This window comes from Thalia democratica, chromosome 8 (genome assembly GCF_965202585.1).
Source record: "Thalia democratica chromosome 8, ktThaDemo2.hap1.1, whole genome shotgun sequence".
Classification (NCBI taxonomy): domain Eukaryota; kingdom Metazoa; phylum Chordata; class Thaliacea; order Salpida; family Salpidae; genus Thalia; species Thalia democratica.
Window position 1 is genome coordinate 50,133,749 of NC_139172.1, and position 15,571 is coordinate 50,149,319.

At 26.0% G+C, this 15,571-nt stretch overlaps 2 protein-coding genes across 2 annotated transcripts; both read left to right on the top strand.

Moving 5' to 3' along the window:
* Positions 1-381: 381 nt before the first annotated feature.
* On the top strand, positions 382-6,389 carry LOC145843290 (E-selectin-like). Its single transcript, XM_082950754.1, has 7 exons — positions 382-439; positions 979-1,064; positions 3,039-3,143; positions 3,676-3,790; positions 5,179-5,289; positions 5,818-5,892; positions 6,268-6,389. Exons 1-7 carry the CDS (start codon positions 382-384, stop codon positions 6,387-6,389), a joined length of 672 nt encoding a protein of 223 aa, XP_082806880.1.
* A 713-nt stretch (positions 6,390-7,102) lies between these two features.
* Positions 7,103-14,550, top strand: LOC145843291 (collagen alpha-1(XII) chain-like). The gene is made up of 6 exons (XM_082950755.1): positions 7,103-7,122; positions 7,516-7,616; positions 9,159-9,270; positions 10,389-10,537; positions 13,987-14,153; positions 14,392-14,550. The coding sequence occupies exons 1-6, from the start codon at positions 7,103-7,105 to the stop codon at positions 14,548-14,550; spliced, it is 708 nt and encodes a 235-aa protein (XP_082806881.1).
* Positions 14,551-15,571: the final 1,021 nt, after the last annotated feature.

Here is a 15,571-nt window from a genome sequence, read left to right on the forward strand (position 1 = left end):
AAAAAAAAAGTAAAAAAAAACCGAAAGTCGATTGTCATGTGTTGATCAATTATCGTGCAAAAAAGTGTGTTTTCTGTAAGAAAAAGTTATCAAAAAAAGTTTGTATGTTCTGTATAAATAATGAACACACGCGAAGTTTGATTTAGTTGTATTTTTTAAGGCGCTGGTTTTTTAAAAAGCATCAAAATATTCGTTACTTTTTTTAGGAGTTTAAATTTTACGACTGTAAAAATCTGGACACAAACAGTTTTTATTGTGTAAAATAAAAACTAATTAAAATTTTTTACTGATGCTTTGTACACAATCAAATAATGTTTTTCATCAAATTAATTGTTTTTAATAATTTACAGCTTTCTATGCTAATATAAAAAGTACAGTACAATGAAATTATTATTAGCAATAGGAGTTACAGTTTTTTTGTTTGCACCAGTCATTCAAGGTAAGTTGATAAAAATACTCTCTTAGACATAACAAAACTAAAAATATTTATTCGATCAACTAAGACATATGTACTCACTTCAGTAAAAAAAAATCTATAAAGTTTATTCAGTACAAGTTTACCAGATTTCTAAACAATCTTAAACGTAAATTTTGTTTCAGTTTATGTAAAAAATTATTAAAAACTATTCTTTTCTTCCAAAATAAGCAAAAGCATATTATGTAACACGACAGAAACGAATCAAAAAAAAGTTATAATTTAACTTGCGATTTAAAATACAAAAATGTTAATTAAAACAGTATTTGGGATTTAAATGGTAACGCTGCTTAAGTTGTATTTAGTAAAATAAGTTTTAAATGCTAAGACTTTTCAATTACTTTTATTCGATAATAAAGGTTTAGAAAATAGGGTATATTAATTACCTTTAATGAATTAATCTAAGGTTTAAAAGGCCAGGGTTTATTTTTCAAGATTATCAGTCTTTTTTTTTAGATTAAAATACTAGGAATATTTTTAATTTTTAATAACTTCAACTACAGGCTTAAAATGTTGGGAATGCGCAAATGCTGAAGACGATGCAGATTGTTTGAAGAGAGGAAAATTAGTTACATGTCGGTTAAACGAGGTAATAAATTTTTAATAGTATATTAAAATTGATATGATGGTTGTTTGAAGGGAACAAATTATTTGCATGTCGATGATAAAACAATAAAACTTTAGATTAAATAACAACTTAAAATTAGTTACACATTAGTTAGACTAGGTTTTTTTTTTAAATCTGGTAACATGTCGGTTTAATGGCATAAAAAAAACTAGTTTATAAATAAAAACAATAACTTGAAGTTATCTAAATGCGGATCAAACAAAGTGAGTAGTTACTATTTTAACCTGACAGTAAGTAAATGAATAATTGATAACTAAAGTTAGTAGTTTGTCGTTCAAACAAAGTATATCTTTTAATAGTAACTACTTTTTTTAAACATTAAATTAATACAATTTTACTCGTTATGTCCACTTATTGGTTGTCTGATTTGTACTTTAATTATTTAGTTTACAAATTTTGATTTAAGTTTATTTAGAAAAGTTTAAACTTTATTTTATATAGACGGAGTAAAAATGCTTAATTTTATGTATAAACAAATCACAATTTTTTTAAAGTATTGGAACATATATTTAGTGTTTTTACGGTGATATTTTGATGTGTCTAGGTTTATAATCTGTAATTAAATGTTGTGTAAACTTTTCATCATCACCTGCTGTTAATTTAATATAATTACGCCTATTTAGTTCCTTAAACGTGCAACATGTTCGTGGAAAAATTTCCGCAAACTTTTTTACCTTGAATTCAAAACTGCTTGGAGTTTTTTTAAATATTTTATTGAGATTTAACGTCAATCAGCTAATGCATTTTTGAATTTAGCTATTTGTTTAAAATAAAAACTTTATCGTAAAAGTATCTTTTGAACATCATATCCGTCAAAATATATTTGCAATATTGTGTTATATAAAATCGTAGGTTAAATATTTTTTTTCAAATCGATAGTATTAAGTATTGATTTATTTACAAGTGTTACCTAAAGCTAAAAAGTCATAAATTTTATGTAAACAAATATTTATGTCTTACTTTAAGTTCATAATTTTTTGTTTTCGGTTGTGTTTTTGTTATACTGAGCAAAATTTCATTTAAATTCAATAAACTGACATTAAAACTTGAGTTCGACGTCTATCAAAACATTTGTTTTCAAATTTACATAACAATATTTGTTTTTAGCGGTTAAGATTATCTTACAAAATACAATTAAAACGTGTTTAATTAATTAATTAATTATCGTTAAACACTCCCGCTTTTTCAATCTATCAGGCCACTTATACAATATTTGGTCAATAATATTTCTAAACATTTACACAAGTTCTAAAGCTTTTACTTAAGGTCAATTAAAAACCAAAAAGTTTTTTTTTTGTGTATAGTTGAAAAAATTTGATTGAGATTAATTCTTCACACTTTTTGATTTACATTTAAGTTTTTACTAATTCAAGTTTTTAATAAAAAATCAGAAATTAGAAAAATTGCTGATTTTTTTAGAAAACTGTTTCATTTAAATTGCGAGATTCATTCTCTTTAAAGTAATTTTTCGAGACAAAAATGTTTTTAAATAACGACTGCTTATTAACTTTATTCACTGTTAATCTTTTTAAATCATGTTTCCTTTTGTATAAAGCAAATTTAAGTCGTACTTTAAGCACTACAACTTAAATTTAGTGCTGAAAAATGAATAATTAGGTTTTACATAATTTTAATTTCATTTAGCGGTTAAGGATATCTTAAAAAGCACAATTACATATATCAGCAATTAATTAATGTTGTACAATCACGTATTTTCAATTATTCAGACAATTTTACAATTATGGTTTTTAATATATTTTAATTTTACGTATTTGCATACATTCTAAAGTTTTTACCTTAGGTTAATTAAATTACCGAAAAATTATGTTAGTACAATTATAAATTTTAACAACCGTAGTAAAGACTTTATTTCTAATTCACGTTTAAGTTTATTTGGTTAAAAAAAAGTAGTTAAGAAAGACTTATAACTTTCAGGAAAACTGTTTTACTGAGGTCCGCAAGATCCACAACAAACCTTTCAAGAAGACAATTTTCAGAAGATGCAAGCAGGACCAAGCTTGTGGGAACAACTATATTCAAGTAAATACTTCTTTTAATTAATATAAGCTTTTCATATTTGTTCTGTACTTGTTTCCAATCGAAACTAATGGAAATAGTTAAATATTTCAGCGATTTATATTTTGAAAGTGTAATAAGTTCATCATGTAAGAATAACTATGTTAAAAAAGAAAAAAAAAACAGTCAAAATATGTTTGAAGAAAATAACATATAGAAATACATATAGAAATGTATATGTAGCACAAATTTTAGATTAATAATATACTAAGGGCTAATTAAGAAACTAATAAACTTACTTTAAAATTTTCAATTTTAGCTTCAATCTTTGAGTACACAGTTAAAAATCAAAATGTAACTAAATCATGAATATTTACACAAACACACACACATAGTGTAATCAATTAATGTTCGTTTACTGAAAAACCAAAGTGTTTTTCTCAAATGTAATAAATGTCCTAATTATAAGAGATGCCACGTTTTGCGCTGGGTTTTTTATAGAACCTAAGTATAACACATAAATCTGTTTCTGATATTTTACATCTGATTTTTACAGAACCCGAGACCAGCATGGATGCCTTCCCAGTGTAACGCGATCGACGGATCGGTGTGCAGATGCTGTTGTGGTACTGATGGCTGCAATAGTAAGGAATCAAGCTCTTGTGTGAGAAGTAAGTTAATATTAGTATGTAGGTTTCGTTGTTGAGCTACAGTAGAATACAATGTTAAAGAATTAAGATCATATGTAAGAGGTGAGTTGTTAAGTTTCGATTTTCTTTTAGTTTTAGTTTATTTTCATATGCAGTAAATATTACTTATGGATATTATGCCAAAGTGGAAGTATACTAATTTTCTGTCAAAAATAAGTTGTTTTTGATCGTGTTTGCAAATATCGTTGTTCTACTGATGAATACAATTAATTAAGACGTAAAGGAAACTTTATTTTATCATTTTTTTGCAGGAATTAGTACTGATAGACACATGCTTAAAAGCCTGTATAATTCATAAGTAGTGCGAATATCTATAACAAATAAAAAAAAAAGTTTTAACTTTAATTTCATGCTTGTTTTAAGCTATTTAAAAAGAAAACAGCCCTTATAAAAATCAAAACTAATCGCTAAAAAAGAAAACTTGAACTTGTTAAAATTTTTCAAAAAGTTTGAAAACGTTTAAACACACGCTTAGCATACGAATATTGAACTCGGAATTTTTAGAAATTTTCGTTTTCGCGGTTGTTTAACACTTTATAAGTAATTTAATTAAAACCTATTAACACCCCAAAAGTGTGTATAATCGGAAGTGCGTATTCAGAAAATTACGTATTTAACTCAGAAAATTTAAAAATTTCCATTGTCGCGGTTATTAAACACTTAAAAAGTAATTAGATTAAAAACCATTAACATTCCAAAAGTGTTTTTACCCGGAAGTATCAAAAAGACCTGGTTAAAAAAAAGTTATTTGCGTTTTGAAATATATTTTTAGGATAAATATTATTGAGCCTTGTAAAGCTTTAGCAGTTTAAATCGTATGTACCATATATAAATAAAGCGATTTTTCTATATAAAGTTACATATTTGTTTATATTAAAGCAGATTCACTAGTTTTCCATGATAAAGAAAGTTTACTTCAATAAATTAACAAAATTTTTTAAATAACTTTTACAGTAAACTTACCTAAACGCCTAAAAAAAAAACTTAAAACTTTGAAGTCAAAGTTTTTTGTTGTGTAACTTCAAGGTGTTACATAAGTTAAGTTTCTGGCATTTTTTTACCACTTTAAAAAGTTTAAATATCCATAAATTTTATCTTAGTTTACTCAAAGCTTATTCATAAATATACAGTTATTGTGTTATGATGTTTTAACTTTATTTAAATAATAATAAAAATTGAACGTGAAAATTTTTTATACTATAAACTTGTATTATTTTCTTTAGCTTCAATAAAAATCGTAAATGAGTTTTACTTACAATTAACTTATTTTTGCGTAATAGGTGAGGAATTATAACGTTTTAAAATTACAAATAGTTTAGTTGTTATCGTTCTAACTTCCATATTCGTAGGTCCAATACCCGATTTGCCATCATGTCAAAAAGATGAAGAAATAGAAAATGGACATGGACACTGTCAAGTTTATTACGATAAAGTTATATGCCACTACATTTGTAAAAAGGGTTAGTTTGGTATATATATATATATACATATTTACTCTATTAATGTTTGTTTTAAATTATTACGATACTGTTGTTTGTCACTACATTTGCAAAATTAATTACTATGATTTTTTTATATAGTTTCTAAGTATTTTTAAAGGTGTTTACAATAAAGTTATTTACTTCTACATACGATGAAATGACAGTTTTTTATAAAAATAAGTTCACTAATTTTTACTTTTAAATGCATATCATATTTGTTTTATTTCCAAAAAACGTGCAATACTATTACTATACTTCAAATTTTATGTTTTTTTGATTGTTTATTTAAAATACTGTGAGTTAAAGCTTGGTTTTTGCTAGCTAGTTAATTTTAAAATTCAAAAACCTATAATACTTGTTTATTATAGATAAAATGGTTAGTTTATAAATATCTCTAGAACACTTAAGGTTTCAGTAAAACTTAACGTAGATAAACTTTTATTTTAGTAAACTGTCACATTTTGAGAGCAAAATTTTTTAGTTGATTTAATAATAAATTCATTACAGGTTTCGTCATGGATGGTAACCCCCACACTCATTGCAAACACTCAAATCCTGAAAAGAGAACTCCGAAACCTACTTGTAAGTCAAATCTAATTAACTTATTAACTTAAAAGTTTGTAGATGTATCAAGTAAGCTAAAAAGTAAATGATTTTTAAACTAACTTTATGTTGGTTTTTAAACCATTATTTTAACTTATTCCTTTTTTTCTGATAGGTTTGTTAAAGTCTAAGTTTTTAAATAGAAAATATAGCAAAAATAAAGAAATAATAAAAAGAAAAGTTAAATTTTGCTTTGACAGTTATAAAAAAAAGTTGCTTAAGGTGTATATACTTAAACGGTTTAAGTTATAAGTATGCAAACATACATACTGGTAGTATTATCTGTACACGTAGCAAACCAACCTTAATTTTAAAATTGCCAAATATTAGATATTAAAACTCCCTTGATTTTAGGTAAAATCCCCGAACCGGGAAGTTGCGACGACTTGACAGCGCCACTTAACGGTGACATGATTTGTTCCAATGATAAACACGTCCAAGGTTCCGAGTGCGCTTTCAGTTGCAACAAGGGTTAGCAACGAGTTCTATTTGATGTACAATTATATAATACATTAAAAATATTGAGTGTTTATCTCTAAAGCACTAATTTGTATCTCTTTTTTAGGTGAGTATTATTTTTGTGTTTTTTTAATTGCGCGTTCAGCTATAAAAATGGCTACTATTTCTACTTGCAGGAATTACAAATAAGTAGATTAAAGGATCTGTAAACCAAAAAAATGCAATAACTCTCATTTTAACTTGCATTTTCACTACTACCTTTCAATGTTTTAGTTTCAAAATAGTAAACCGTTATGAGAGTTATCATTCTTTATCAAATGCTGAAATAAAAATACAAATTTAATAGTTTATGTTTGATATAAAAATTTCATTTTCGAAATACATTATAATATTTAAATATTGTATTTCACAGGATACAGAATGTCTGGACAATCTTTGCTGACTTGCATCAAAGGAAGATGGTCTAAAAAATTGAGATGGAACTACAAAGTGCCTACTTGCAAACGTGAGTTATTAATTTATTAAAACAAGCTTTTAGTACATATACTTGAATTATATAATACAACCACAACATTTGTTTCCAGTGATAAAATGTCCAGTACAATCACCATTGAGAAGAGTGGTAGCAGATTGCACCAACTCGAACTTGTACGGGTCTGTTTGCACTTACAGGTCAGTATTTACTCTAAAATGTTGATACTTTTTATTACTCACCTGTTTGTACTAACAGATGGATTTATCGATACTCGTGTTTTTACTTATATGTAAATGTTTCTAGTGTTGTGACTATATTTATAAATATCGTTTATATTCGGTTTACACATTTTGTGATAAAAATGGTGGTGCAAACACTTACATATTACTGTTGATGTGTATCTTACAATAATTGTTAATAAACACTCAAAAGTTCCAGAAGGTGTTATTGATGATATATTGTATCCATTTAAACATACATAACTGTTTTATATAATATACATATTATGACGTCACAGGTATAAACACTTATATATTACTGTTGATGTGTATCTTACATTAATTGTTAATAAACACTCAAAAGTTCCAGAAGGTGTTATTGATGAATGTTTTGTATCCACTTAAACATACAGAAATGTTTTATATAATATACATATTATGACGTCACAGGTGCCAGGAAGATCATTACGAGCCCGCCACTCCCACGACTGTCATGACAACCAAGTGTCAGTGGAACGGAAAGTGGTCGCACCCCCCACCATGTTGTAGATGTAAGTATTTGTGTTTATTAAACTTTTATTAACTTTATTACTTATTTATATCCCAACACCTACTTGTATGTCGGTTTGAAACATTCTTTTTTAGGTTTTTGTTTTTTAGTATTATACTACTTTGTTTTTAATTTAATCTAATATTTAAACATTTATTTATTTTAGTCCCCTGGCCACCAATGACAATAATGGCCCTGAGAGTCGTTTTTAATTTAATGTTTAATTTTAATTATTTATTTATTTTAGTCCCCTGTCCACCAATGACAATAATGGACCTGATAGTTGTTTTTAATTTAATGTTTAATTTTAACTATTTATTTAATTTAGTCCCCTGTCCACCAATGACGATAATGGACCTGATAGTCGTTTTTAATTTAATGTTTAATTTTAATTATTTATTTATGTTTAGTCCCCTGTCCACCAATGACAATAATGGACCTGATAGTCCTTTTGAATTTAATGTTTAATTTTAATTATTTATTTATTTTAGTCCCCTGTCCACCAATGACAATAATGGACCTGATAGTCGTTTTTAATTTAATGTTTAATTTTAATTTTTATTTATTTCAGTCCCCTGTCCACCAACGACAATAATGGACCTGATAGTCGTTTTTAATTTAATGTTTAATTTTAATTATTTATTTATTTTAGTCCCCTGTCCACCAATGACAATAATGGACCTGATAGTTGTTTTTAATTTAATGTTTAATTTTAATTATTTATTTATTTTAGTCCCCTGTCCACCAATGTCAATAATGGACCTGATATTCGTTTTTAATTTAATGCTTAATTTTAATTATTTATTTATTTTAGTCCCCTGTCCACCAATGACAATAATGGACCTGATAGTCGTTTTTAATTTGCTGTTTAATTTTAATTATTCATCTTTTTAGTCCCCTGTCCACCAATGACAATAATGGACCTGATAGTCGTTTTTAATTTAATGTTTAATTTTAATTATTTATCTATTTTAGTCCCCTGTCCACCAATGACAATAATGGACCTGATAGTCGTTTTTAATTTAATGTTTAATTTTAATTATTTATTTATTTTAGTCCCCTGTCCACCAATGACAATAATGGACCTGATAGTTGTTTTTAATTTAATGCTTAATTTTAATTATTTATTTATTTTAGTCCCCTGTCCACCAATGACAATAATGGACCTGATATTCGTTTTCAATTTAATGTTTAATTTTAATTATTTATTTATTTTAGTCCCCTGTCCACCAATGACAATAATGGACCTGATAGTCGTTTTTAATTTGCTGTTTAATTTTAATTATTCATCTTTTTAGTCCCCTGTCCACCAATGACAATAATGGACCTGATAGTCGTTTTTAATTTAATGTTTAATTTTAATTATTTATCTATTTTAGTCCCCTGTCCACCAATGACAATGATGGACCTGATAGTCGTGTTCAATTTAATGTTTTTTTTTTAATTATTTATTTATTTCAGTCCCCTGTCCACCAATGACAATAATGGACCTGATAGTCGTGTTCAATTTAATGTTTTTTTTTTAAATATTTATTTATTTTAGTCCCCTGTCCACCAATGACAATAATGGACCTGATAGTCGTGTTGGATTCGTCTTCATCTGTGAATAAAACAAATTGGGACCGAATGATTGAGTTCACCAGCGGTGTTTTCAGGTTTAAGAAATATTTTAAACATCTTAGGTAACATATTTTGAAACTGAAAATATTGCTCAATTTACGATAAAGTAAAGAGCTTATTTAAATATAACGTTAAATGTGGAAATTAACTATTATATTTATAACTTTATACTATAACTGTAATTTTATAAATATATTTATAGTGGTGTATTCAGCTACTTTTTTTTTAAAGTAAAACATTAAGTATTGTTCTAAGAATGATATACATTCTAAAATTCAGCTAGTTTTAAAACTGTAATTAAATAACATTTAAGTTAGGTTTACTTGTGATGTTTTCAAGTTAATTATTAAACTATTTTTTCAGGATAATTTCTAATAACTTAAGTTTCCCGTTAACAAAAGCTTACTTTACTATGGGCGCTTTAAATTTCAAATGCTTCAAATGTTAAAGCTCGTTTCAAAACTTTTGAAAATTTTAGACTAAATCTGTTTTCTAATCTGTTAATTAGTAATAGAGTTATATTCTAAGTAGGTAATTTAGTCACTATAAAAATGGTAGACTTCATTTTGTTAAAATATTTACATTTTATTTTACAGTTGAAAAAAGTTTGTGTTTAATTTGTTGTTAAAACTTGTTTAACAAAAAAAGTCTTTTGGTTGTCAATCAGCTTAAAAAAGCTCTAAAAGCAAAAACATTAAAAAAAATTTATAAAATAAACAAAAACTGTTTCAAACATAATCCTTAATACATAAAACAGTTAGTTTTTAGTCAACTTACCATTATGATAAGTTTTCAATTTACCTTGTAGCCAACCGTTAAACTATGTTTTGCTTAATTTTTACAACCATTACGAATAAAAATGAACATTTTTCAAATAATAAAGAACAAAACGAAAAGTTTTGTATAAAAAGTAAGTATTAGTTTAAAAGTTTTTTTTTTTAATTCTTATTAAATACTCAAAACAATCACTTAATGCTTTCATGGATTACGTACTTTTCTTGTTATTTTTAAGTTCTTCAAGTGTTAAAATTAACAAATGTCTTTTACTATGGTTTTGAGATTTTTTGTTTAAAAATCATACTTATATAGCAATTTATAATGTATAATATGACTTTAACAACTGTAAACTTAAATAAAATGTTTGACATTCAAGTCAGTTCATGTTGAACGAAGACTTTGTGCAAGTATTTGTGATGAGGTACAACAAGTTTGTGGACATGGAAAACCAGCTTCTATTACGTAATAATGAGACACAAGAGGAATGCCTGCAAGCTTTGAAAACTATACCTTACGACGGCATAGGTTGGAATTTAGTTTGTTAATTACATTTACATTAAAAATATATAAAGGTTTTTTTATATTGTTCATGTGAGACTATCTATCGTTACGTAGTAATCAAACTCAAGTAGAATGTCATAAGCTCATAAAACTATACCTTATGATGGCAAAGGCTTAAGTTAATTAATTTTTTTTTTAACTTTAAACAAAACAAAAAACACTTCGGAGTTGACGTTTTTTAGCCTTGATAATTGTGACTTATATTTTTTGGGATTTCAGGAAAAGAATAAAATGATTAAACAAAACAAAATTAATGTTTTAAACTTATTGTTCATAAAAAACCATTTTTTATTACGTAATAATAAAACTCAAGAGGAATGCCTGAAAACTGTACCTCACAATGAATTAGAATTTAGTTTTTTTTGTAAAAATATTAAGTTTTTCTTGTGCAGAATTTGAGACAATTACGATTACTTAAACAATATGACAAAAATAAGTCTTATACTTTTGGTGTTTTACGAACAAACGTTTCTAAACTTATAATCAAGCCTTTATTTTAAGCGGAATTTGTTAGTTGAAAAACAGCTTTATAAACCCATAAAGCTTAAACCGAAGATTTTTTTTTCTTTAATTTAATCAATATAATAAATACAAAACATAATAACATTTAACCCTTCGTTTGAAGTTTACGGACTGTACTGTATCTAAACGTTAGTGTGCGCTGGTTTTAAATAAAATCATAAGTTTAAGATGACTTTAAGAAATATTATCTTTTCTAAAACAGTAAACAAATTCTTTATTGAAATGCATGAAACTATAATTATGTAAGTAAAATGATTATACAACACTTCACAAATTTTTTATTTTATAGTTTATGAAAACTGTTTAATTGATAATTAAGTTGTCTTAAACGTAGGCGTTTTCAATCGAATGTTTTTTATCGTCAAGATTTAAATACTTACAAAACGAAATATCTGTAGCACATGCTTAAACTTATTCAGATAAAAATTGTGCTTTACAAAGTTGTCGTTTTTGTGTTTTAAATATAAATCACTTGACATACAATTTTGGGTGTGGGCTACACTTTGATTGATTTACTTTAATCATTCTTGTGATTTATTTGAACTAGTTTTTAGTGTTTTGGAAGTTGTTATAAAAACAAAAATGTGTTTGTGTCACTTTGCTTTAGAACAGCAAACTAAATATAGAATTTTAGCGACAAAAAAAAACTTGCTGAAAATAATAAGATAAAAAATATAAGATAGGTACTGTGAATATCATTTTTATTTCAGATAGAAGCATAAAATATGTTTAACCTTTTATATGCAAAATAAATCAAAAAAAAAATTATTTATTTGAAATTTAATTATATCAACTGGTTTTAGTATACATCTCTAGTAATTTTACTAATAAAGACTTTGTAAAAGTATTTAACTTATTCGACGTAACACTAGTTAATAAAACAACTAAAATTTTTATACTTTTTTATAAATAGACTAATTTTTAAGTTTAATTAAATTGGTAAAAGTAAGTATCTCTTCTTGTTATTGTATCAAAAAAAAAAAGTGAAAGTAGTTAACCTATTAGTTTTACAACTTTATGTGTGGTCTTTACGTTGATAGATCTTTTTAATCTGCACATAATTTATTTGGTGCTTAAACACTCGTTCATCTAAAGCGCTTGAAAGTTTTTCATAAACAAAGTTTGTGTTTGTTTTATACACATTACAAGTGTTATTGTTTCTAATCTACAAGATTTATTACGATACTCGCCGTCTTTTGAGCAGAAAATTAAAGTATGATTTATTGTTTGAACCTTAAGTCAAAGTTCTACATAAATCAAAACATTTTCTAAAGTATTTGCAGTGTTTTTAAGTCTAAAAAGCTAAAAATTCTAAATTACTAGGTTGTTTTTTTGTTTAAACAAACGTTAGAATGTTAGAAATTAAAAAAATTTCACAATTTTTACAAACTCAGATAGAGTAAGTTAATTTTTATAGTAAAAAAGTAGCAATATTTAAAATAACATAATTAATTAAAATATAAATCATGTGTTTGAAAAACGTACATTAACTCTAAGACATTTTAAATTGTGGCGTTCTTTTGTTTAATAATCTAGTTACTATTGTGTTTATTTATTTAATGTTCAAATTGTTTAAAGGTTGTTGCTTTTTAATTTTCTAAAAAACCAACTAAATCACATAATTACATTAATAAATACTTTTAAGGAAAAACTTGGTTTTAATATCTAAATTTTTGGTTAAATATTGAAAGCGGTATTTTATCGTCAACAACTTTTAAAACGTTAAAATAAACTTTTTGGTAAATTCTTTTCTAACTTATAAGTTTTACTTAAAATTATATTTTAAAAGAAATTTAGTAAATTTTTAACGACACTCTTAAGTTTTAAAAAGTTATTCGACAAATCAAAACAAAAGAAATTTATTTTAGTTACAAAATACAAAAACTTCCAAAAAACAGAAATTTTTTTAAATGAACTCTTTCTTGCCGAATTCTTTTCGGTTGTACACTAATAATTTAATTTCCCTTTTGTGCACAGCTCTTGTTATTAAGAAAACTACTTGAATTTAATTCTAATGTAATAATTTTAAAGCACCAGTTAATATCTATGTACTAAGAGTTCAAAAAACTTTATCTATTGCTACATGTTTTAGTTTGGACAATTGTTTATTAAATATTTAGTTTCGAAACAGCCTTAAAAATTACCGGTAGTAAAGCTTTTAAGTGTGTTTATAATTTGTTACTGTACTAAAAGAACTGCAAACTTAATTATTCTTGACGGTAAAACTCTTATAAAACTTTTAAAAAATTAAATGTAGAATTTTGATCTTACCTATTAATAAGAATAATTTTTTGCTTAAATCCATAAAATTTTAAAAATACAATATTGAAACAGGTAAGTAACTCAACTTAAATACCTATGACGTCACAGTGTATTAGTACTGGGATGATAACATTCAAAAAAACTTTAATAATTTTAAGCTAAATATTAAGATTATACAAAGGCTAAGACTTATTTTTTGATTTATTGGCATTTAAAACTATTTATACATGAACCCTAGCAATACTTATAAGTAAAGTGGTTTAAAAATTTTTTAAATTATAAGTTTAAAGTAAACCAACAAAACTTAGCTTCAAAATAACTTGAGTGTGACTTTAGAACAAATATGCAAAATACTAAGAAGTACTTCGAAAAAACAACTATTTTATTAAAATATAATAACTTATCTTATTGTAATCCACAGGAGCACACGGTTAAAACGCGAAAAAATAAGTCAAAGAACACGTTAAAACTTAATTTCAGTTTTAGCTTAAACCAAAAGCTATTGAGCATGAATGATAATAAAATTTATGCTAAAAATTTGCAAATTTAACATTGTACTTTTACCATTGAACGCTACAAACTATTTCATGAATTTCACAGGAACTTTATAATTGTAATCTTCTTCACAGGAACGCACACGGGTAACGCGATGAGGTACGTGAAGAACGAAATGCTGTTGAGGGATCAGATCAGGGACGACAAGCCGCACGTCGTGCTGCTCATCACCGACGGCATCGCTCAGGACAAGGAGCTCCTGACTGAGGTTTCAATGCAGATCAGGAATTCCGGGGTTGAGGTCTGAAACACTTTTTCTCTTAAGTTGCTGTTTATTGATTTTGTTTAATTATTACTAATGTTGATTGCTATTTGAATTTGTTCTCAACTAAAGAAGATATAATGACAATTTTAAAACTAGTGCCAGAAATTTTTATCCTATTTCTAAGTTTATTTTAACCTTAGTTATCACTCATTACAACAGTTATCATAAGTTTATTAAATTGTAAAAAATAAAGCAAATTGTTTTTCCAAAACAGATTTACGCGGTGGGCATAGGCGAGGCTCGCATCACCGAGTTGATGACGGTGACCGGAAGCAGAAAGAAAGTTTGGAATGACGTCAGCGACTTCAAATCACTAACAGTGGAAGCTGCAAAGCAGATCGGCAATTACATTTGCAAGAACTCCTGCAATTAGATTGCAGCAGCATTTGCAAGAACTGCTGCAATTATATTGCATTTGCAAAAATTCTTGGAGTTATATTGCATCTGCAAGAACTCATGTATTTATATTGCTGAAATATGTTTGTAGGTACAACTAAATGCAGCAATGTTTTATATTTCCAAGAACTCCTATGTATACAGCAATATGCTGCAAATTTTAAAAGTTCTCAGACAAACTTTGCTTCACCTATCTAAAGGAGGTCTTCCAATCAACTTGTAATCGAATATTTGCAATATGCAATTATTACTTAATTATGGTATCGTTAATTTTTATCATTTCGTCTTTCTGTTTTCATTTCAATGCTATTTGTGATATAAAATTTATTTTTTCTCTTTAAAGGCAATTAGACATTTCGCAAATTCCTTCCTCGACATTTAATGCTCTTAATCTTTTGATTTTTTTATTTACCGAAGTAAATAACATGTTCTTTCAACAAAGTATAAAGTACAGTTATAAGCTTAATTTTATTTAAAAACGTAATTATTCCTTTTTTTATAAAAACCACAACGCTAAGTAAAACATTATTTAAAAGCATATTTGCAATTAGAACACTACCTGTTAACTTATTGACTTTTGTGTTGAAATTTTGCTAATTGCTTGCCATTTTAAAATTTCTATTGCTTGTTTCTTTAACTTGTTTTGAAGCCAACATTAAATCTGACTTGTTTTAAGTTTCTAAGCAACAACATATAATAAAAAAACTTAAAGTAAGCTGTTAAAAACGTACCTGCTTTGTCATTTACAGTTGATTACTATTTTGTATAGTAACTACTAAGACTGTTAACACATTACATATTTTATACTGTTTGTAGTTTGAATATTAAAAATCAAAGCTCAATCTTAAAAAGTTATGTATATACTTTTGTTTAAAAAGTACATAGCAAATTTTAGTTTATGGTTACAATGCATAAAATACTTTAACCACCTTTTAAAGTTATGATAGATATGTTTCAGACAAAATTATGCTAAATAGTTTTGTTTATATAAGAATTAT